The following is a 22,885-nucleotide window of genomic DNA, read 5'->3' on the forward strand; positions in this document are numbered from 1 at the left end:
TTATAAAGTCTTTCAGAGGTTCCCTATTGCGAGGACTAAATCTAAGCTCCCTAGCCTGTCTGTCCACAGTCCTATGCCACCTCATTATCAGCTACTCAGGAAGTGTAGCTTATATATCCTGTACCTCAGCATAATGAGCACAATGTGTTCTTCCATAACTCTGCTACGCTGTTCTCTTGGCTTGTAACCTTTTCTTCAAAATGTCACCCTTGCAGATCCATATGGATCCTTTAACGCACCTCAAATATTACATCTCTTAGGTGTTTCCTGTCTATCCTTTTGCCCCCTCTCTTTCAGTTAGCATTCCTTTTATTATTTTTATGGTAATTGTCTATAGCCATGCCTGACTAACTCCATTAGACTCTGACATCACTGAGGACAGGGACTGTACATTTTATTTTATCTTTATATTTCTAGCATCTAGTACAGTGTCTGGCATATTGGCAATCAGTAAAGTTTTCAAAAAAACTGATCTGAATTAAATTCTTGACATATTAAGTTAAAAATTTAGCGGTGGTATCTAAAAGAATTGGTAGTAACTGTTCGTTATGCATATTTATCTTGATTTTTTCTGATTTTCAAATAACTAAGGGCTTTTTAAATGGTTAAACTGTTTTTCCTCATATAGCACAATGGCTTACTTGTAATCATGGGGAGTGGAATATTACTATGATTCACATCCTAAGTAAACAGGTTTTTAAATAAGATGGTAAAAGGTGACAAATTTGTGTCTTTAGTGGAACAGGTATTTCTATGCCTTCTGCTACACTGACCATTGTATGAATTAGTTATTATTATTTGTTTTTCTTTGCTTTGAATTTAAGCTTGCAAGGGCAAGAAAGAAGAAAGGTTCAAATTAAATTATTCTTTTGTTCTTTATATAAATATTCTTCTTTTTTTTTTTTTTTTTTAAATGATGTGTCTGTGTTCCCTGGGACATGTTCTGCCATTAACAAGCAGTAAAATTTGGGGCACATTTTTAGTTGCCCTGGGCTTTAGTTTCCTGGTCTGTAAAAGAGACGGTATGACATTACTACCTCATAGGATTGTTGTGAAAGTTAAAGGAGTTAATATATGTAAGGTGCTCAGAATAGTAAGTATTCTTATAGCTATTCAGACTCATCGTTTGCCACTTTCCTTACCCGGCCTCTATTCAGTTCCCTGAATGTACTAAGCTTTTCCTTCCTGTAGACCTTCTGGACTCTTGCCTTTACTGGGATCACAGTCTTCATCTGACTGGCTCTACTCAGCTCCGAGTCTCCTGCTAGACTGGCAGGTCCAGGACATTGAGGTGCCCGGCGCAGGAGTTGTGCAGTTAATGTTTACTGAGTAAATGAATGAGTGAATGAATCAAGCCAGCTCTGGAAAAGAGCACAGGATTGTGTGGAACGGAAGGTGGCTTTCTCTTGGGTTACTGTAGTCAGAGCAGGGAACAAAGGAGAGACTATATAATGGATGCATAGAATAGCCTCCCTTGTAAATTAAATGGTGACATTATAAATATTCAATGATTAAAGTGTTTTTAAAAAGTCATCAAATTCTTGTCTGAATGCTGATCAGTTTGAGCTTACAATATATTATTTTGCCCTCCAGTATTTGGCCATGCTATTGTTTCTGCTTTAAAATTAATACAGTCCCAACTACACTTCAGAAAAAGAAACTCTTAAACAGTTGCCCACTTTCAATCCTGGGTGGTATTTTAGAAGCAAAAATTTTGACTGAATTACAGGTTATGGATTGTAAGTGATATTTAATTATAGCAATGTTTTAAAAATGGTTTTAGAAGGACATGCGTGATGTGTCACCAGTACTGATTGGTTATCTTGGGGTGGCAGAATTATAGATGATTTTCTTCCCCTTTACTTTTCAGTAATTTCCATCTTCTTTGAGGAAGATGTATGTGGGACTGCAGCCTGCTGATTCTGTGTCTGAATTCAGTTCTGCATAATTATCCCTTCAGCATTAACCCCTGTTTTTAGAAGCCATTAATGAACTTTTGCTTAACTACATTGAAGTGAAAGAAAATTGTCTTCTTAAAAAAGGGAACTTCCAAAAAGACCATTTAAAGTCACATAAATGTGAAAATCTTCTTTCAAAATTCTTATTTTATTTTTAAATTTTTGATTTATTTATTGTTTTTCTATTACAGTTGTCCCGCTTTTTCTCCCATTGTTCACCCCACCCAGCCCACCCCTTCTCCCACAGTCAGTCCCCACCTCGTCGTACATGTCCATGGGTCATTTATACTAGTTCCTTTATTAAACCCTTCCCCTACTTACCCCTTCCTCTTCAACCCCCTCCCCCCCAGTAACTATTAGTCTGTTTCTTGTTTACATGCATCAAAATTCTTATTTTTAAGTATGACATTTTGGAGCCACTGCTTATTTAGAAATCATCCTGAGCCATCTTAACTGTAGTATTTCTTAACTGAATGTGTCATGTTTCTAGAAATGTTTGCTATATGTTTTAGTCTAAATCAATTACATTTAATTGTTTCCCAAGTTTTGTGCTCTCCTTTTCTTCAGGTGGTACCTTCTCCCAGGTGATGTTAATTATCTTCTATTGGGTTAGCCAAAAAGTTTGGGTTTTTTTCCCTATAAGCTGGCTCTAGTAACCGCTTAGTTGTCTTTAACTTTATTCGAGATAATTTTGTTAGATTGTATTATGACAGTTGTCATATCAGTGTACATTAAAAAATCTTATAAAAATTGGTGAATTTTTGTGTAGCCATTTTAATATTGAAGATGGAAGAAAATACACAACATTTTTGGCATATTCTGCTTTATTATTTCAAGAAAAGTAAAAATGCAACTGAAACAAAAAAAGGTTTGTGTAGTGTGTGGAGAAGGTGCTGTGACTGATTAAACGTGTCAAAAGTGGCTTGCAAGTTTCATGCTGGAGATTTCTCACTGGACGATGCTCCACAGTCATGTAGACCAGTTGAATGTAATAGCGATCAAATTGAGACATTAATTGAGAACAACCAACATTATACCACTCGAGATATAGCCTACATACTCAAAATATCCAAGTCAATGAAGTTACTAGTGAAAATGAAAAATCTGTCTTTTACTTTATAGAAAAAGCCATACTGACTTTTTGGCCACCCCAATATATGCTGACAGGTCCAAACTCTATCATCAAGCCTCTCTCCTGAGCACCATGTACTAGTTGAGGACCCCTCCCCGCGTCCCCTTGTTGTGAGTCATAGAAACTCACTCAAGCTAGCTTAAGCTGAAAAGATACAAGGGCAAGGATTCTACAAAATCTCAGGAACAGGAACGAAAACAAGACAGTGAGAGTGAGGGTTGTTTTTATTCCCTGGGCCTGTTACTCTATGGGCAACTGCCTCCTTTTTTTCTGTCTGAAGACTGATGTTCTCTCCTCCTCCTCCAGCCTGTATGTCAGAAAGCATGACCTTCACTATGTCAGAATTTATAGGACTAGTTATCCCAGGGGAGGGGGAAGGCAGAGGTGAGGCGAGGGGGAACAAAGCAACAAAACTAAAAACTAAATTAAGCTAAATTTAATACTTTCTCTGCATTCAAACTCTTAAGGGAGGGACTCTGCCTCAGGCAGGCATTGTCCAGTAGCTGTGGCCAGAGGGCAAGATGACACCAGGGAGAGAACTGTCAGGCAGATAATCAGCACACAGGAATTGCTAATTGATAGAATGAACAAATGGGATGGAGGAATGAGCCAATCTAGGTTAGGCTCTCGTGAGCCGAAATACCACATCATACCACAAAGTACCACAATATCGTGGTTATAATTTTAAAATAATACTTATTTTTTTAAGAAAAAAATTAATATGGATAAAATGACAAAGTCTGGGGTTTCCCTCATAGTAATTCAGTGAGAGCATGGTAAAGGGGCTGTGCTTCTGCGTATGCTCTTCTATATATAGAAGCATATAGTAAACAAGACAGGCTGTGAGTTGACTATTGAAACTGGGTGATGGGTAGATGAGAGTTCGTAGTGCGGTTGTCTTTACTTTTGTACATGTTAGAAATTTTCTGTAGTAGATTTTTTAATTGCAAAACCAAAATTGTTTTTAGTAGAGTTAATAGACTTTTATAAGTGATTAGCTTTTAAATTGAATTTTGTTCCAGTGTCAGTATTATCACATTTGAATAATCAGTTTTTTGTTTTAGCCAGCTCTATTTTTTATATCGCCTGAAGGGGAATTTCAGCACGTATCACATATCTAATACGAGCAAGCAAATGTACCTTTTGCTTGCAGTAGTGGATATGGAAACATTAGTTTTTAGCTACAGTGTCTGGAGACGTCCAGCCTCTCCTAGTCCTGCCCAGCACGGAGCAGGTTCTCAGTATTTATGAAAGGGTGCCCTGTAGCCATCTCAAACCAAAAGGGAGCTTGGTCTGTTGAGCTGTTTTCTTGTAATTTGTCTGTGTTTGTTGCTATAGGCTTCCCCATCGTTTGAATTTTGCTGATTGTATCACTGTAGTGTAATTTTCAAATTGAGATAAGTGAAGGAGAAGGGTAATTGTGATTGTTCCAGGCTCCCCTGGCCACCTGAAGTCTGAGGGAATCGATATTATGGCACATCTATAACACACCTTGGCAAACCAGTGTGGAATCGTATATACAAAATGCTAGGGGAGTATAAATAAAGTGTTTGAAATTATTAGTGTATTTACTTTGGCTACCTCTTGTTTAAGCATCTTTTTCAGAGCACTTAAGAAAATCTTGATAAATCTAGGTGAAGCCCTGGCTGGGTAGCTCAGTTGGTTGGAGAGTTGTCCTGATATGCTAAGATTGCGGGTTCGATCCCTGGTCAGGGCGTGTACAAGAATCAACCAATGAATGCATACATAAGTGGAACAACAAATCAATGTTCCTCTCTCTTCTTCCTTTCTAAAATCAGTAAATAAAATAATAATAAATTTTAAAAATCTAGGTGAAACATTTTAAGCTATTAAGTAGTCTTTATTAATCATATTAATCTCTTATTAATACCAACTTATTAAAAATAACAATCTCTTAATTACTTGATCTCTAGCAGTCAAGAATGAGATGTATTGACCATTTTACTCAATGCTTTAGAAAATGTATTTCTTGGCCTCTTAAATATACTTCACTTGAAAATTAGAATTATAAAGAAACTATGACATTGTCTTAAAACATATAAAGCATTTCTAAGACTAGATAGAACTATTTATTTAGAGCATTTTTTAAGGGGCTGCTATTTATTTCTTCCCCAAATATTACAGAAAGAATTAGATGGGGTAGGCTAATTTTGACAGTAATTTTTTTTTTTTATATGTACAAATTCAGAATTTGGCTGTTAGAAATCATTTGCCACAGTGTTATATGGGCAGGGCACGAGGAGAAAAGTTTCACGTTATCTCTGTTCCCCTCAGCCAAGCCTAAAGTCTCACTGCCAGATAAAAAGGGGGCATAGAGTTGATTCTCAAACAGATAAGATACTTCTAGGACATAAGTGGACACATTGTCCTCAGCCAGTGTGGGGAGGTGGGCAGACAGTGTAGGGCGCAGTAAGCAGATACCCTATATTGGCTGAGGAATTTGGGGATCAGGGGAACATTCTCCATCCTGTTGGTTTCTCTTGAAGGAAAGAGCATACTCGGTGTGAAGGATGAAAGGAGGATTTCTTGTTGGTAGGGTTTCTGTACAGGGGAGACTCCTAGGCTTCACTGACCTGACTGGTTTGCTGAGTCAGTGGCATCCCCACTGGCCTCTTTGCGCTTGGTGGGGCTTCTCTCTTACCCTTTGAGGGACAAATCTCCAGTATTTCTCTCTTTATGGTGGTGAGGGTGGAAGGGAGGCATGGGTGAAACCTGTTGACCTCGTCCTCGGTGCTCACCTAGTTCTGAGGAGCCTTGGAGCCTGTCTGCTCAGGCTGCGGTCTCTCAAGAGTTTTCAGAAATAAATTATTTCTGATAGTCTATAAATCTACTTCTCTTAATGCTTTAAAATGTTATAACTTTGGAGGTTAACATCTTAAAGTTTGTAAGAATAGTAGATGATTCTAAAATAGTCTATAGTTCAGAATGTAGTTATGTGTTAATTTGGAAAGAATGTGGTTGGTATTCAGCTCTTCTTTGAACCAGAGCATATTACTTACTAGCTGCCTTGCTTGATTTTGCACACTATGTTACATCTTCATTTAAATCATAAAGCTGAATTATATTACTGTGAAACCTACCAGTGTTCCCTAGCATAATTTGGTAATAATTTTTGTAAGAAAAAACAAGTGGTAACAAAAATTATTTCCATTATAGGAACAGAAAAGAAAGATAATACCAAAACAAAATTCCAGAATATATGAAGTCATTATGACTGAAAATCGTGTATTACACATGTACTTTATATTTTTAATTTTATTGTAATAATTGGTCTTTCCTGTTACCCCCCAATGGCATGTTACAAAGATAAATACAACCTCCATTCTCATTATTTTTAACCCCAGAAATGTGAACTGTTGCTGTGTTAGAATTTCGGGACTAGAAAGCTGGGGAGAAAAAAAGTGAGTTTTATATGTCTTTTGGAAAACAGTGTAACTGTAAATGAAATTAGCCTTAGTGGGTGGTAACGAATTGTTCATGTAAAAGATTGTCCAGCCCTGAGCTACTGGAGCTGGTGCAGTGCAGTGCTTGGTAATGTGCGTGTGCAGTGGCCAGACCAGGGCTCTCCCCCTGGAGGCCCCGGCTTTGTCTTTGGATAGTATTTCTCAGAATTCAGAACTCATTTTTTCCTTTCAGAAAACTGAGGAATGGGAGAAACATAAGACTGAAGCAGACATGGAAGAGTATGTATGGACAAATAGCTCCTCAGAAAAAAATATCCTGGAAACACTTCTCCAAATTAAAGCTGCCGAGAAAAATCCAGAAGTAAATAAAGAAGAGCTCCTTGCTACTAAAGAAGTTGAAGATTACAAAAAGTCTGTTGTTAGTCTTAAGAACGAGGGGGACAATGAAAATACCCTTTCTCAGTACAAAGAATCAGTGAAGAGACTATTAAATCTGACATGAATTATGTACAGAAATTACTTGATCTATTAATTTTGTGACTTATATGTAATTATTGTCTAGTTTGATATAAAATTGAAAATGTTAATAAAAGCATTGTTTTATTTCAAAGTTAAAATTATTCCTTTTATACTAATGCATAATGACAATAATTATTCACAAATTTTATTTATCCTCTGGGACAATCAGACTCATTACATCTCTGTGATTTCTTCTGGTTCTAAAGTGTTTTGATTTTATTTCTACCATAACAACTTAGAATTTATATAGACATATAGGTATTTTGTTTCCCTGCACATGAGCACTTACTGAGTGTTTGTGAACTGCAATTTTGGTTGTTTGGGAAGCGAGACCCAGAACTCACTCCCCACAGCAGTGCAGTGCTTTGTTTACCTACCTGCTGTCTACCCAGTGCTTTTGCAGATGCCAGTTCTGATTAGAAATAGGACATTGGAAATAAAAAGTTGGTTCCATTCCTCTATTTTGGGGTCACTTTATGTTGATTCCATTCTGTTTAGCATCTTACTTTCTATTTTCTGGGGCATGTTTCTGCAACCCAAGTTTGCAGAGAGGGGGAAATGGAAATTAACTGGTATTCATCTCTTGATTACCCCGTTAGAGCTTCCACAGCTGAAGGAAGAGATGAGGTGTAAATAATGACCTTGAGTTTAAATGGAGTAAGTGACAAAATGGAGAACTGCTCTAAGAAACATCCCATTCCATTTAAGTATATCTGTAAGTCATTTCTTACTACTTCCAAAGTGGTCCACAAGTAATTAATTTAAAATCAAAATAAAGGAATTTTTGAGTTTATTTGCCTAAGACTTATTTTGCCTGACACAATTAGAGGACATAAGTGAAAGCCAAAAGGAATGTCAAAAAAAAATTGCTCAGCCCCAGCTGGTCTGGCTCAGTGGATTGAGCACCGGCCTGCAAACTAAAGAGTTGCTGATTTGATTCCCACTCAGGGCACATGCCTGGGTTGCGGGCCAGGTCCCCAGTTGGAGGCACGCGAGAGGCAACCACACATTGATGTTTCTCTGCTTCTCTTTCTCCCTCCTTTCCCCTCTAAAAATAAATAAAATCTTTAAAAATAAAAATGGCTTTAAGAGAAATTGCCCAAAAGATTTATATTAATTGAAAGTATGATTTGGTATTAGCAAGCCCAAAAGTCAGTAGGTTAGAAAGGACAACAATAGGGCTTTGAGTACAAAAAGGAGACAGGCATGTTGTATATTTCATTGGATAAAAATAATGAAAATCAAAGTAGATAAAACTGAGTTTTTAGGTCCGGTTTAAAGCATACATAAGTGTATTGAAATGTTATATTTTTAGAAGCTCAGTTAAGGAAAACTCAGTTGCAGAAACAGGATTGAAGATGGAAACATTCTGAAAGAACATGTGAACAGGTGGTAGATTAGGACCACCAATCCTGTAGTAATAATACAGTGCAGGTACAAGCAGAGGGAGTAACGAAGTATAATAAAGAATTTGACCTTTCCCAAAGGCCTTGACCTCTTCCTTCAGTTTCTGGGAAGTAATCTATGTCATACCTCATAGAATGTCTTTGTTTAGGGCTGAAACGCTCACAGTGGATTTTAGGGTGGGGCTGGCCACACCTGATAATTTTAGGCATGCCAGAAAAACCAACCGTGTGATTTTATGTGGGGGCTTTGAGTCATCTGGCAAATCAGTCCACCTGGTAGCTGAGATCAACTACCTATGTAGTGGGGCCTCAATAAAAATTGAAATACTGAGGCTCGAGCAAACTTTCCCGGTTGCCAATACTCCAGGCATGCTGGCAGACATTGGAACTGGGAGATGAATTTGTCCTATCTCTGGGGCTGGGGAGAGTTTACCAGGAGCTAAGAGTTTTGAACCTTCCTGGATTTCATCTTCTGTGCTCCCTTGACTGACTGACCTGTGTACTTTCCCTGCAATAAGCCACCACCGTGAGTATAACAGCTCTCATTGACTTTGTGAATTCTTCTAGTAAATTGTCCAACCTGAAGGTGGATTAGGGATCCCTGCCCCACCCAGAACTTAGGGTCGGTGTCAGAAGTGAGGGTGGTCTTGTATAGGATTGCAGCGTGGCTCACTGACCTAGGATGGCAAAATCTTTAGAGCTGCAAGATTAAAACAAAACTGTCTTAAAAGGTAACAGTTGCTGTCCTTATGATTTTAGCCATAATTAAACAGTAGTTTGTCAAGTATATTTTTGTCCTTTAAACTATTCATTGATCCAATATATACAATGAACATTATCATATTCATCCTTAAATGAGCATTCTAGAGGACACTTTGCTGTATTGATATGCAGTCACTTCTGACTTCAAACTTACATAGCTCAGAAGTTGCTTAAACATGTAGGTAAGTAAATAAACCTATTTTCTTAATTGTAGGGTGCTTTAGTTCTTTGCGTACTTTCTTTCCAATATTGGTAAGTATTTCCTAATACTACATAATCATAGACTTAAAGATCTACCTACAGCATTGGAGAGACTCAATATCATGGTTATTTCCCAAATGGGTGTAACAACCTTAGCCTTAGTTGTTGACTGGGCCCTGATAGCTTTATTTCTTAAAGTTTTAAATTCTATTCAGGAGCTCTCTTTGGTCCCTTTGACTTCCACTGAAGACATGGTTTCTAGGCCCAGTTGTGTTTGCTTTTTGGCTGACTGGTCTGATTGCCTCTCCAGTCTAAGTTTACTGAGTTTATCTGATGGCCAAAGGTAGGGCTGTAGGAGAGGAGTATGAGTTTGTATTTTTACGAAGATAAAATATATTTTTCCCAAATCATGGTCATTTCCATGAAACTATCAACTTTAAAGGATGAGTAAAATGCTGAGAAACTCCAAAGGAGAAAAAACTTCCCCTAGCAGCCCTAATTTGTTGAGAAACTTAAATAATTTGTATACATTTTAAAGAACAGCAATCTTTTAGAAGAATGGATGTAGAAATAATTTTTAAAGGCAGCTTCCTGAATTATTTACTTAAATATAATTTTAGGATACTTTAAATCTTGATTTCTCCCCTCCTTCCATCCCCCAAATAGGGGCTTTTTTTCATAATTTACTAGGAAGGAAATTGAACAAATTTATGACATCTTATTATAAATAGTGAGTTAAGGCAAACTGATTAAAAATTTTAACTCAGGTTTACTTATGGTTAATATTTGGAGGGAACAGTACTATTTTATTAATCTTATAATGAGATTTTCTCTTCTATATTCTTTATGCTTATGCCTGTCTTAATGTCTGTTCTCACATTAAAAAGTTTCAGGGATGAGATTAAGGGCCTACAGTTTTAAGATCATTAGAGACTTAAGTTACAATTTTCTTATGAGTCTAAGATTTAGGTAAATCTGGTATAAGAGGTGGAGAGAATTGAAATACCTAGTGCTAATATTTGCACCTGGATAAATAGTGTATACAAATAAGAGATGTAAACGAAAACTCCCAAGCTTTATTCAACGGAAGTCATTGTAAAACTCAAAGATCTCTGTGCCGCAATTATTGTCATCTTTAGAAAATAAAGATGGTTTAGGATTGAGAAGGATTAATCAAAGAAACATAGAAAACTAAAAATTGAAACATTTGCTCATGGGTTAACTAATAATTTATAGTGTTCTTTTGCTCAAACCACTAAGATTTTATTACTTTGTAACAATCATTTGACCTTGATGGGAGACAAATAAGATGCTACAGTATTTTTCTCCCTTTATCTTTTTCCCATGCTTATTAAGAAAATTGAGGCTTTTAGTCTAACAGTGATTTTGGCAATGGAGTTTTGAACAGATTGCCTGTTAAGTCCTGGCTTCACTCACTGGTTGTGTGACTTTAGGCAAGATACTAAGTCTCTCTTCTCCTCAGTTCCTCATTTGTATAATGTGATAATAGTAGTATAATGGTTAATAATAGTACAGAATTGTCCATGTACAGCATGTAGAGCTGTGTCTCATACGGGGCTCAATAAATACAGAGGTCAGGATTTTGGAACTTTGGCAAAAGGGTACACTATTCCAAAAAAAAAAAAAAAAAATGAGAACAATCAAAAAGCAGTTATGTTTATCAAGCATTAGCCTTTTTTAGAGATTGGTAGGAGTGGGCATCCTATGCAATTATTTTTTAACCAAACTGCCCTTGTGTTGCAGAAAACTAAAAATGATACTCTTGAAAGCTTACACTATTTTATAACTGTTACTATTAAGAGTTCTCCTTCATAATGTTACTTTTTTTTTTAATTTGCCTGGATCCTGACCTTCTCTGTCCTGGTTCATACTGACCCTGCTGCTTTCGACAGTATCCAGATGCCAGGATGACTATACAACAGCAAAGAAAGATGACAGAGGTACAAACTGCCACAGGTACCAGCCACATTGTGGAAGTCACAGATGCCCCAGTAGGTGTTTTGTTGTCATTCTCAGGTGTGTGGTTTCTGCTGTTGTACCCTTTGGTTTTGTTCAGCAATTGCTTGTTGCTGTTGAGTTGGGATGGAGTGGACATATGAGAAGGTCTTGTGTCTATGGGCGCAAAGAAAGCAGAAACAGTCTTGTTATCTGGATTGTTGAAGTCAGCACTGCGTGACACCTTATTTAACTTTGTGGCAATGGAATCATTCAGGGAACTGAATCTTGCCCAAGAATCTGTGGTTAACTCCTTGGAATAACTGGTATGGCTTGTGTTTGCAGCCAAATCTTGATGTGTGGTTGATGATGGAGCCTCTGTTGATGGTAGCATTTGGTTTATCATGGTGGTGTGTTGTTTATCTAAATTCATAGCTTTTAGATTTCTTAGTGTTTCCCATCTATTGGAATGAGTATTTAGATATGTAGGAGGTGGCTGTCCAAAAACCAGCAAATCTGGATCTATACCTGAAAGATAAATAAAGCATTGTTCATTTCATTCGACTAGTACAGCCATTATGGAAAACAGTCTGGCAGTTCCTCAGAAAATTAAGAATAGCGTTACCTTATGACTCAGCAGTTCCTCTCCTGGGTATCTACCCAAAAAACTTGAAAAAAATGTATTTGCAAAAACATATGCATCCCTATGTTCATTGGAGCACTGTTCATGGTGGCCAAGCCATGGAGACAACTAGAGCGCCCTTCGCTAGAGGATTGCATAAAGAAGATATGGTTCATATATACAGTAGTCCCTCTCTATATCGCGGTTCACTTATTGCGGCCTCACTGTGTTGCGGGATTTTTAAAAATATATTTAATTATTTATCGCGGATTTTTCGCTATATCACAGGATTTTGCGGTACTGTATACATATGTTGTTAAAGTTAATGTAGGTTAAAGAGTGTAGAATATGTTTAAGAACTTAAGTGTTTATAAAAGTGTGGAAAAGGTTAATAAGGGAGTGGAAAAGGTTAATACAGGAATGGGAATGGTTTATAGTGTGTGGGAAGGGTTTATAAAGCCTTAAAATATATATAAATACTAAAATAAATGTAAGGTTCCTACTTTGCGGATTTTCACCTATCGCAGGGGACAGTGGGGGGGGGGGTCTAGAACATAATACCTGCGATAAGTGAGGGAATACTGTGCTATGGAGTACTACTCAGTTATAAGACAAAATACTGCCATTTGCAACAACATGGGTGGACCTTGAGAATATTATGCTAAGTGAAAAAAGTCAGTCAGAAAAAGCTAAGAACCATATGATTTTACTCATATGTGGACACTGACAGCAATGTGTTAGTTGCCAGAGGTGGGCGGAGGGGGCCTAATACATGGTGACAGAAGATGATTGACTTTGGGTGGTGGGCACACAGTCAATACACAAATCTTATATCATAGAAAAGTATACTCAAAGCCTATGTGATCCAATCAACCAATGTCACCCCAATAAAGTTAATAATTAAAGAGAATAATAAAAGAGAGGGTCATGAAGTACAGTTTGGAGAAGTCTCGGGTTCCTGTTATGAGCAGATTCAGCTACATCATGGAGACTACTTCCTGTGTGCCAGGGCTTTTGGGCAGTAGTGAGTGGTAGTGCAAGAGCTACAGAAACAGGAACCATTGAGGTATCTATGGCATTTTAAAATAAACAAAATAGGGTCTGAGCAGTGTAACTGTATTCAAAATCATGAGCAAAGCCCTGAATCTCATCCCTTTCCTGTGCCTGAGGGTCCTTCTTGCCTTTTATTTTCTCTCTTCTTGAAAACTAACTCCTTTTCCTCTGACTTCAGACATGAGGAAATGCTTTGACTTTCAAGGGGAAAAAAACCCTCTCTGCAGCTTCCCAGTTATCCCCGATAGTGATTCATTCATATTCTTTCTCCGTCTCTCTCTCTCTCTCTCTCTCTCTCTCTCTCTCTCTCTCTCTCTCTCTGTCTGTCTCTCTCTGTCTTTGTCTCTCTCTCTCTCTCTCTCTCTCTCTCTCTCTCTCTCTCTCTCCTTCCCTCCCCAAACATACCAACATCCATTTCCATCCTTTCCTTTCTGGCTTTGCTTTTTGCCTTCTGTCATCTTGTGTCCATCCTAACTATTCTGTCAAAATTATGCCTCAGAGGTGATCAGTAGTTTCCTCACTTCCTGATTCTTTGTGTCTCATCACTTTTGCTCCCTCTTGTCCTCGATACTGCTGGCCACCTTTTTTTTTTTTTTTTTTTTTTAAATTCTTCTTTCATGACTCTCAGGATCCCAGGTGCCTGCTTCTCATCCCCTACCCCCACTTTTTTTGGCTAGTTCTCTTCTTGGTCCCAACTGGTTGTGCCATTTCCACAATCTTTAGTTCTTGGTCTTCTGCTGTATTTTCCATTCATCTCATACCCGCTCCCTCCAAGGAGACTATTCTCATCAGCTGTCACCACTACAGTGATGACACATGCCAGTTTTTTTCCCTCTTTCTTGAACTCTGATCTCATTTCTCCTGTCTGCTCTTGGAGGTGGACACCTCGTGCAATCACTGAGCATTCCCAAAGCCACGATCATTTTGTCTCTTTGTTCTACTCAGTGGCATCACTGTTCTATCAGCACCCATGGTGGAATGTGTTCTGCAGAGTGACTTGATTCCTCTCTTCCTATATCCAAAAAGTAACCAGTGCTATCCAATTCCTCCCCAGTATGCCCATAACCATCCCTCCTCTTCATTGCAGACTCCCATAATCTTATCCAGAAAATGCCTCCTTGACTACATTTTCTAACCTGCATCCTGCATATAATATTCCTAGGCTAAGGGAATCAGACACATCACTTTAATGATGACATTTTATCATTAAATACTCTTGTTGGTTTCTAACTCTACTCTGCCCACAGCAGTCTTGTTACCTGGCCTACCCTAACTTACCTATATTTTCAGTGCAGCCTCAAATGCACCCTTATTATAGCCAGGCTGGTTTTTTTTTTTTTTTTGCCTTCCTGTGGTGTGATAGAGAACTTGTCTTGCCTTTTCTCTAAAGCCTCTGAATCTTTTGTCTCCCCTTCTTTTGAGCCTTTGTACTTGAAGCAGAATCACACATTCTTGTATTTAATTATGTCTTACACTAATTGTAAGACTTGTCACATCAACTAGATTATAAAGGACTTGAAGGCAGACATGTGCGGTAATCTTCTGCAATGTTTAGCACAGCCTGGAGCATTAGCTATTCAATAAGTATTAATTGAAAAATTATCTCTGTTTTATTTTGATGATAAAAACCTATTTCTTAATGTTTCCTAATTTGCATGCTGAGGTTATTACATTATCTGGGCAAAGGACACTTAAGTTTTTTGTTTTCTAAAATAAAATATACTGGTTACCTTGGGACCAATGATATACTAATACATGTAAGCGGTGATGTAGTGTCAATGAACACCCAGACTGCCATTTAGCTTTTTATTATTATTATTTCTTAGTGGTATCCTTAGCCGCTGCTGTAGAAATGCCTCCTTTGGCTCTTGCCGAGGGCACTTCTGAAATACAATGCTTAACATCTTGTTCAGTCACTTGATTTGCTATCATCTGGAATAAACTAATCATTGCTGAATGTATCATTGCTGAACATGTCAAACTAAAGGAAATTTCCTTTTAGTTTCCTATCCTGGATGCTCAAAACTTTTCTACCACAAGAGAATTCATTGAAAACTAATGATTTAGGGATTCATACATGACTATTGCTGGCCAGTTTCCAGGTTATGCCTCTACTAGAATATTACCAACATTCTTCAAGACAAACAAAGTGCATAAATCATTACCGTCTGTTATGTTGTATAAAATGGCACTGACTCCAGGCTCTAATATGCAGCTCTCCAATGTTGGGCAGTGGATGTGGAGGCAATTGACGTTGTCATGCATAGGATCATGGTAGAAGACAGCCAGGTTACAGGCAACTGAAAGGGAAACAAGCAAAGTACCCCTGCAGATGGTCCTGATTTCTATCAGTTTGAGCTCTAATAACACATTTCTTGCACAAACACTAGATTAACAGAGCATTGCAGGGCTATAGTCAGACCTTTTACAGAACATGCTATGAACAACAGTAACGCCCTTTTAAAAGAAAATACATACATATATATCAGATATACATATATGTATACAAATATATGCATGTATATATGTACACACACACACATATCAGATTTCTAGGTGCAGTGCCTTCTCAGAATGCTGAAGTAGTGGAGTTCACCAGAGAAAGAAATAGGAAAATAAAAGGACAAATATTGTAATAGAAGAGGGAATAACAGAAAGGGCAAAAACAGTAATGACTACAGCTCCGGCTGGTGTGGCTCAGTGGACTGAGCACCAGCCTGTGAACTGAAAGGTCACTGGTTCTTCCCAGTCAGGGCTTGTGTCTGGGTTGGGGGTATATAAGAGGCAACCAATCTATGTATCTCTCCTACACTGATGTTTCTCTCCCTCTCTTTCTCCCTCCCTTTCTCTGAAAGTAAATAAATAAAATCTTTAAAAAAGCAAACAGTAGTGACTACATTACTGGGAGAGGCCAGAGGGTGGAAAGGCAGCTGGCCTTGGCCCTGACTGCAGGTGTGCTCTGGCCCCATGTTGCAAAACAACATCCAACGAACAGCCTAATTGGTGTCCATCAAGGAGGAGAGGAGTAGACAGATGAGGATGCTAGCATTTGGATTTTATTGGGTAAGAGTGCATTACTTGCTCATCCTATCTCCCTTTTTTCTTTTTTTTTTTTAAGTATATTTTATTGATTATGTTGTTACAGTTGTCCCAATTTTTTTCCCCTTTGCTCCCCTCTACCCAGTACCCCTCTTCCCTCCAGCAATCCCACCCCCGTTAGTTCAAGTCCATGGGTCATGCATATAAGTTCTTTGGCTTCACCCTTTCCTATATTATTCTTAACTTCCCCCTGTCTATTTAGTACCAACTGATTATGCTTCTTAGTCCCTGCACCATTTCCCCATTTCTCCCCCATCCCAGCTGATAACCCTCCAAATGATCACCATACCTGTGATTCTGTTCCTATTCTGGTTTGCTTAGTTGGATTTTGTTTTTATTTTTTTAGATTCAGTTGTTGATAGTTGTGAGTTTGTTGTAATTTTAGTGCTCATAGTTTTGATCTTCTTTTTCTTAAGTATGTCCCTTTGACATTTCATATAATAATGGCTTGGTGATGATGAACTCCTTTAGCTTTACTTTGTGTGGGAAGCATTTAATCTGCCCTTCCATTCCAAATGATAGCTTTGCTGGATAGAGTAGTCTTGGTTGTAGGTTGCTTTTCATCACATTGAATACTGCTTGCCAGTCCCTTCCTTCCTGCAAAATGTTCTCTGAGAAATCAGCTGATAGTCCTATAGGCACCCCCCTGTAGGCAACTCTGCCACTGTCTTGCTGCCTTCAGGACTCTGTCTTTATCTTTCACCTTTGGCATCTCAGTCATGATGTGTCCTGGTGTGGTCCCCTCTGGGTCCAGCTCGCCCGGGACCCTCTGTGCTTCCCAGACCCGTATGTCCATCTTCTTCGCAAAATTTGCGAAGTTTTCCTCATTTTTTTCAATTCTTGCTTCCTCATCCTGCACTGGTTGACTGTTTTTTTCATCCTTATGTTCCAAATCATTGATTTGAACTCTGGTTTCCTTCCCTTTACCATTGGTTTTGTGTGAATTTTCCTTCATTTCACTTAGCATAGCCTTCACTTCTTCTCTTATGCGTTTGCCATACTCAAGCATATCTGTCAAGTTGCGAGCATCTTTATCACCAGTGTTTTGAATTCTGTGTCTGTTAGGTTGGCTGTCTCCTTGTCACTTAGTTCTCTCACTGGAACCTTGATCCTTTTCCCCTTTTGGGCCATACTTCTCTGTCTCCTCATTCTGACAGGCCCCTGTGTTTGTTTGTCTCCGCGTCCCAGGTACAGCTGTCACTCCTGTTACATTGTAAGAGGCGGAGCTTTAGGGATTCGTCAGTACAGGGCAACCTGTTTCATCAATTTAACCACGTTGTGGCACCGTATGTGGGGGAGGGGTCCGAGAGCGAACAATGCTGCCTGGCCAGCACTCGCCCCTTTTCCAGGCACATCTTCCCACTTCCATACTGGACTGGCATCCCTCTAGCTGCTGCCCTGGTTCCTAGAGTGGGTGGGTCTGTGGATGCTCTAGGACCATGGGGGCCCTTTTAACAAGCAGACTCAGCTGAGACCAGCAGTTTCTGCTTCCACCCCAGCCCCCACTGGTCTGCACAGTCAGAAGCAATGAGGCTTGATTTTCTCTGGTGCTGGGACAGTGAGCTGCGAGGTCCAGTGAGGAGCTGGGAACACTCCCCAGGTGTCCCTCCTGACTTTTTAAAATGTGTAACTGCACTCTCCGCCGGCCTGCTGCTGTACCGCCACCACACTGCGTCCCCTCCGCCCTGGCTCCACCCCTCCTACCTGTCTGGATGAGTATTTCTTCTTTGTATCTTTGCTTGCTGGACTTCCATGCAGTTTGATTTTCTGGAACTTCCGGTTGTTTCTTGTTTTGAGGTAGTTGTATTCCTTTAGTTGTGGAGGGATATGCAGCATGTCTGTCTACGCCTCCATCTTGGCCGGAAGTCCTCCTCCCTTTTTTCTAAGTAAGTTTGCTCCTTAAAATACATCGTGTTATTTCTGGAAAACCTTAAGTCATACTTGTTAAATGCAAATCTTCAGTCTATCCACCTTAATGTGCAACATTTGTTTCCCTGCTGCAGTGTAGTAGAAACCAAGTGGTAGGAAATATCCATTAGCCAGAAGGTATCAACTTCTTTAATAAAAGAAGATTACAGAGTGATTGTGTATTATTACCAGACCTGAGAGATGCCTAAAGCTGAGGTGGGATTGCTGTCACTGAATCTGCACTCCTCCTGCATAAGGTTAACTGTAGGGAGCTACCTCTCCCCCATTACTTGTGGGACACCCCATGTTTCTGAACGCTTTTCTAGTAGGATAAATAATAGGACAAAGGTCAATAATACATTGCTGATACATTATAGATCACAAACACATTCCCTGAGGCTGTGCCGGAAAGTTTAAGGGAAAGGAATAAAAGATATTCAAATTTAGACATTAAATTTCTGATCAGAAAGTTGATGCTGTAGGGAATAGTTTTTAAAAGTGTTTTACATTCCTCTTTGCTTACATTTCGGAGTCTCCTCTGAGCAGGTTAGGTAGTGCAGGATTGTGGCATTTTTAAGTTCTCCTGGCTAAAAACTGGGATGTGTGCGTGTGCCCTTTCTTCTGGAGAAAGTCACAACTTGAAGCTACAAAGGCTCTAAACTCATGGAACGCGACTGGATGCTTATAGTACCCTGGAAGTCCAGCAGCCACAGCTTCCCTGGTGTGGAGAGGTAAACTGATGCCCTGAGAAAAGGCTGAGCTGGGACCGCCCCTCCCCCACTGCCCCTCAGTGAAGGTTTCCAGAATTAGAAGCAGCTCTAAGGTGAAAATCTGGCTTGGCTACCTTTTCCAAAAGAGTTTCCTTTAATAAATTAATTACTCTCTTGTGTGCCGGATTAACTTCTGAGGACTTAGCCTGTGACAGCTTCTCTCACTGTAGTCTTTTGACAGTTTATTTATTTTTTAAGTTTTGACAGTTTAGACTCTCCAAGTAGCTCCATTTTGCATCCCAGAAATCTTGCACTCGTAATTGGATAGGAGACATTGGCAATTGATGTCAGAATAAACCAAGAGAATTATTTTAAATTGTTGTGTTGCTTTGTTGTTTCTTTCTAAGTAACTTTAAAATCTTGGAAGAATGAAAAGTAAGTGAAAGAAGTCTTAGACAATTGTAACTTGAAATTCTGTAACAATGAACTATTTTCCCAAGTACAGGTTTTGGTCATGTTTTTTTGGATGATATTAAACCCTAATTCTGGATTTCAAACAGAACATATCTATTAGGATATTTTGAAAATTAATCTCTCTCTCTCCCCTTCCTCTTTTTTTTTTCTCTTTGAAATAAATCTCCCTATTTATTTCAAAATAAGAATCACAATCTAAATTCCTGTTCAGTACATTCCCCATTTGCTCAACACAAGCAAGCACATTTACAAATTTTGAAATAATACCAGTATCACCAAAAGAACTTTGAAAAGAAAATTATAATATGTTTGAAATTAAATATGCTATATTTTGGGCTAGAGGAATATTGTTACTTGACACTTGAAGAAAGAGTTTCATTTAGCACTTTAGGGAAGAAGAGAGGATTCTCTGTTACCTGAATGTTCCACAGCATTCTGGGACATTACTAGATTTGTAAACTTAGCCTACCCGGTCCCAAACTGCAATCAGTCCAGTGTCCCTCGCTCTCTCCTCCTCTCCCTCAGCTCAGGGCATCTATCTTCCCTAGTTGTGTTCAACTGTTTACTAAACCCTCTCTCTGCCTAGGACTCCTTAGTTAGGTCTTCATTTGGGAAGTTTCCTCTTATTTTTGCTCAGACATATCATTAAGACTTACCATCCTTCCTAAGGCAGCAGCTCCTACTGCACTTCTGGCCAGTGCTTTCAGTATAGTATCTCAAGAACTGAGCACCCATCTTCTGAGATTCCTCCAGGTCGATGAGAAGACCCGGGAAACGACGGATCCAGCAGTCTCTATAGAAGACAGTGGGTGAGCAGAGAGAGTCCGAAGTCCACCCCATGCTTAGGAGCAGTATCACGCCTGCTGCCACCACTGCCACGTGCATCTCCCCAGTTAGAAGATTCGGCAATAAATCTGATTTCCAGGCAGAAGCTGGAGCTGAACATCACGGTTTAGGACAGTTTCTGGACGTCAGGGTGGTTGCTAAGGGACAGCTTCTGTGGAACTCTTCTAGAGGGTCACTGTCTAGAAAAATGAGGCCATTCTTTGACTGCATTTTGATTTTTCTTTTGTTTCTTCCCAGTTGAGCCCCAGGTGAACATTTGACTTGCTGGCATTAATTCTGTACACTCTCCAGGCCATTTCAATACCTTGTCCCTTAGCCTCTTAAAGACGTGGATTCTCTCCTCTTCTTTTCTTCTTTCTCTGAAAGTGAATTGTCACAAACACCTTTTACTAAGTAAATATAAAGACAAGTGGAAATCCTAGCCCAGAGTCTTTCTGAGGAAAACAATAGTTAGTCACTTGACCTCAGATAAGAGAAGGATCCATTTCACCAGAAACAAGACATTGTTTTGTAAGGAACTTGTGACTACAGATTTTTTTCAATTATCTCTCTTTTTTTCCCCTCGAATTTAAATGCTAGTATTCAGGTTCACTAGCAAACCAGTTTGTGCACTAGCTTGAAATTTTTGTTTTTACTAAAAAGAAAAAATCTTGAAAGTAAATAAAAATGGAAAAAAATAAACATTAAACATTTTAATTTTGTTGTGATTTTGAAAAAATTGAATATGGATCCTGTTTACTTATCAGGCCCAGGCATTTTTTGCCAAGGCCAGCCAAAAGCTTTCTTAAAAGAAGGCTATGAAGATTCAGCAAAAAGAACAGCCTCATAATGCCGATGGACTACAACACCCATTAAGGTGTATATTGTTCAATCAAGAATAAAGAGTGTAATTCACACTGAAAATTGTGAAGAAGTTCAAATTGGGGGTTGTCTAATCTGTTTTCTGATGTTCATGTTTGGAAGTTATAAAGTAGCCGTCTTGGGAAAGCCCATCCCAAAGACATAGTATCTCGGATTGAAGGAGGAGGAGTTGCTAAGAAATGTGCATTAGGAAACTGATGAAATGTTTTTAAATTTCTAAGTATTAATAAAATTAATCCAACTGCAGTGTCAAACATTTGAAAATATATTAGAGGCAGTAAAAATGGCCTCTTACTTTCATAAAGATTGTATGTTTTAAGTCTCAGGAGATCCAAGATGACATTAATTCAAAGCATAAAACTGTTGCTTTTTTTTGTATCCATTTTATACAAACATTAGTTAGTGGTAATCAGCTTCAGGCATAAAGTACCGTACTACTTTTTTTTTTTTTAATTTAAATAAACTTTTTCTATCCTGTGATCTGTATTTCTTTTCTACTTTTTTGCACAATGGTTCATTCATGGACTTGACACAAAACTGTTAACATTCTTTGAACTTTCATCTCTCTGCCTGTTTTCTAATAGCCTAATTATCACATATCTTTTGATTTTTAGAAACAAATATTAATAATTTATAATAGAGGAAATATTCAAAAGACTGAATAACTTTAAAAACAAAGCATTCACTTTCTTCCAAGCAACAATTATATCATGTACTAACTCCTAACCTTGCATAAGCCAAATAAAATACACTAAAAAATGATAAATATTTTATTTTAAGGAACTCATAAAAAGCAAATTTCAACTGCTTACCTGCTAACAATCTGACTGTTCCCTCTGTTCTGAGAGGAGAGAGAAGACAAGGATCCTAATGGCAAAGCAAGGGACAGATGAACAAAAAATTACTTCGTTTTTCTATGAGGTTGCATAGCTCTTTTGATTAGTTCATGGCCTGAGGACATAAACTGGAAAGTCTACTTCCTAACCTTCTAACCTTCACATCTTTCAAGTCACATTAAATGTAGTTTCTTTTGTGTGATATATAATTCCTTGAAGTTCTCACGTTACCTGAAGGGATAGTGGAACAATCCACAATTGTTTCATCCTTTCGCTATCAAATGATGTTCAAGTGAAGGTCAAAGTTGCATTTTAAAGACCTACAAATTCCAATGTAAAAGCATGCTTTAAGTTTTTAAAAACAATTTGATAATTGAATAAACATTGAGTCTGGAATCCAGTAACTTCTTAAAGCCAAGTGTTTTGAAGAGGAGAGAGAGAGCAAGGACTGCAGGGCAGTGGGAGGAATCCACCGCTGGCTGAGATACAGGGCCCAGAAACATGTAGTCTCAGAACTTGTCCACGGGAGATGAAATTGCAGCCACGACTCTGCACAAAAGGCCAAACAGCTTCTGTACAAATTACATCAAATGCCCAGAATCATTGTACTATTGGCTATGCAGTGATAATATTGTATTTATTTCCCATTGGGCACTTTTAAGAGGGGTTCAAAAACTAGATTTCTACCTTAAAAGCCATTCATCTTTCCCAAGAGCCTGATTCAGTAGCTCTGTTATGGGAAGCAGGTTTTTTTATTTTCATAAGTAGATGCCCCAGGTGATTTCCTAAGATGTTCGACAGAACACTGACTTAGGTGACTGAAATAAATGAAGTTTTAACTTCATGTAGATGTTCAACCTTATTTAAATAGAGCCATTTAAAGAACCGTGCTACTTTTAACTCATTTAAATTGCCTCATAGGCTTTAATAAAAAGAAAATTTGGTTTTGCTTGTTAAAAAACAAAAGTTATTTTAGGAATATTGGAGGGACTAAAAAAAATAAAGATTATTTTTAAGTGGTAGTAAAATAATAGCATAGGTTCACTAAATGCAAAAGACATTTGAAAAAGTCAATTTTTGTCCTTATTTTAAAGACGCTAACTGTATTTTTACTTAA

General features: G+C 38.3%; 2 protein-coding genes across 2 annotated transcripts in view; one reads left to right on the forward strand and one right to left on the reverse strand.

The window, feature by feature from the left end:
- The window catches only part of MRPS35 (mitochondrial ribosomal protein S35), a 36,376-nt gene extending 28,977 nt beyond the window's left edge, over positions 1-7,399 (forward strand). Inside the window, exon 8 of the mRNA XM_090275497.1 lies at positions 6,748-7,399. Coding sequence (XP_090131623.1) covers positions 6,748-7,017 — 270 coding nt within the window. The 3' untranslated portion in view covers positions 7,018-7,399. The remainder of the gene's footprint in view (positions 1-6,747) is intronic.
- A 3,767-nt stretch (positions 7,400-11,166) lies between these two features.
- Positions 11,167-20,407, reverse strand: MANSC4 (MANSC domain containing 4). The gene is made up of 3 exons (XM_090275498.1): positions 19,882-20,407; positions 15,200-15,334; positions 11,167-11,887 (listed from the first exon to the last, which is right to left on the reverse strand). Exons 1-3 carry the CDS (start codon positions 20,108-20,110, stop codon positions 11,220-11,222), a joined length of 1,032 nt encoding a protein of 343 aa, XP_090131624.1. The 5' UTR covers positions 20,111-20,407; the 3' UTR covers positions 11,167-11,219.
- Positions 20,408-22,885: the final 2,478 nt, after the last annotated feature.

This window comes from Furipterus horrens, unplaced genomic scaffold (assembly GCF_987537825.1).
Source record: "Furipterus horrens unplaced genomic scaffold, mFurHor1.1.pri manual_scaffold_4, whole genome shotgun sequence".
In the NCBI taxonomy this organism is placed as follows: domain Eukaryota; kingdom Metazoa; phylum Chordata; class Mammalia; order Chiroptera; family Furipteridae; genus Furipterus; species Furipterus horrens.

Bases quoted from the DNA above. Each gene is read 5' to 3' on its own strand.
- MANSC4 (XM_090275498.1), bottom strand. From the start codon at position 20,110: ATGCACGTGGCAGTGGTGGCAGCAGGCGTGATACTGCTCCTAAGCATG. The intron at 15,335-19,881 runs GTAAGTCTTAAT...TTTCCCTTTCAG, and splicing joins CTGCTGCCTTAGGAAGGATG to TTGCCTGTAACCTGGCTGTC. The intron at 11,888-15,199 runs GTAATGATTTAT...TTTATCTTTCAG, and splicing joins TTTATACAACATAACAGACG to GTATAGATCCAGATTTGCTG.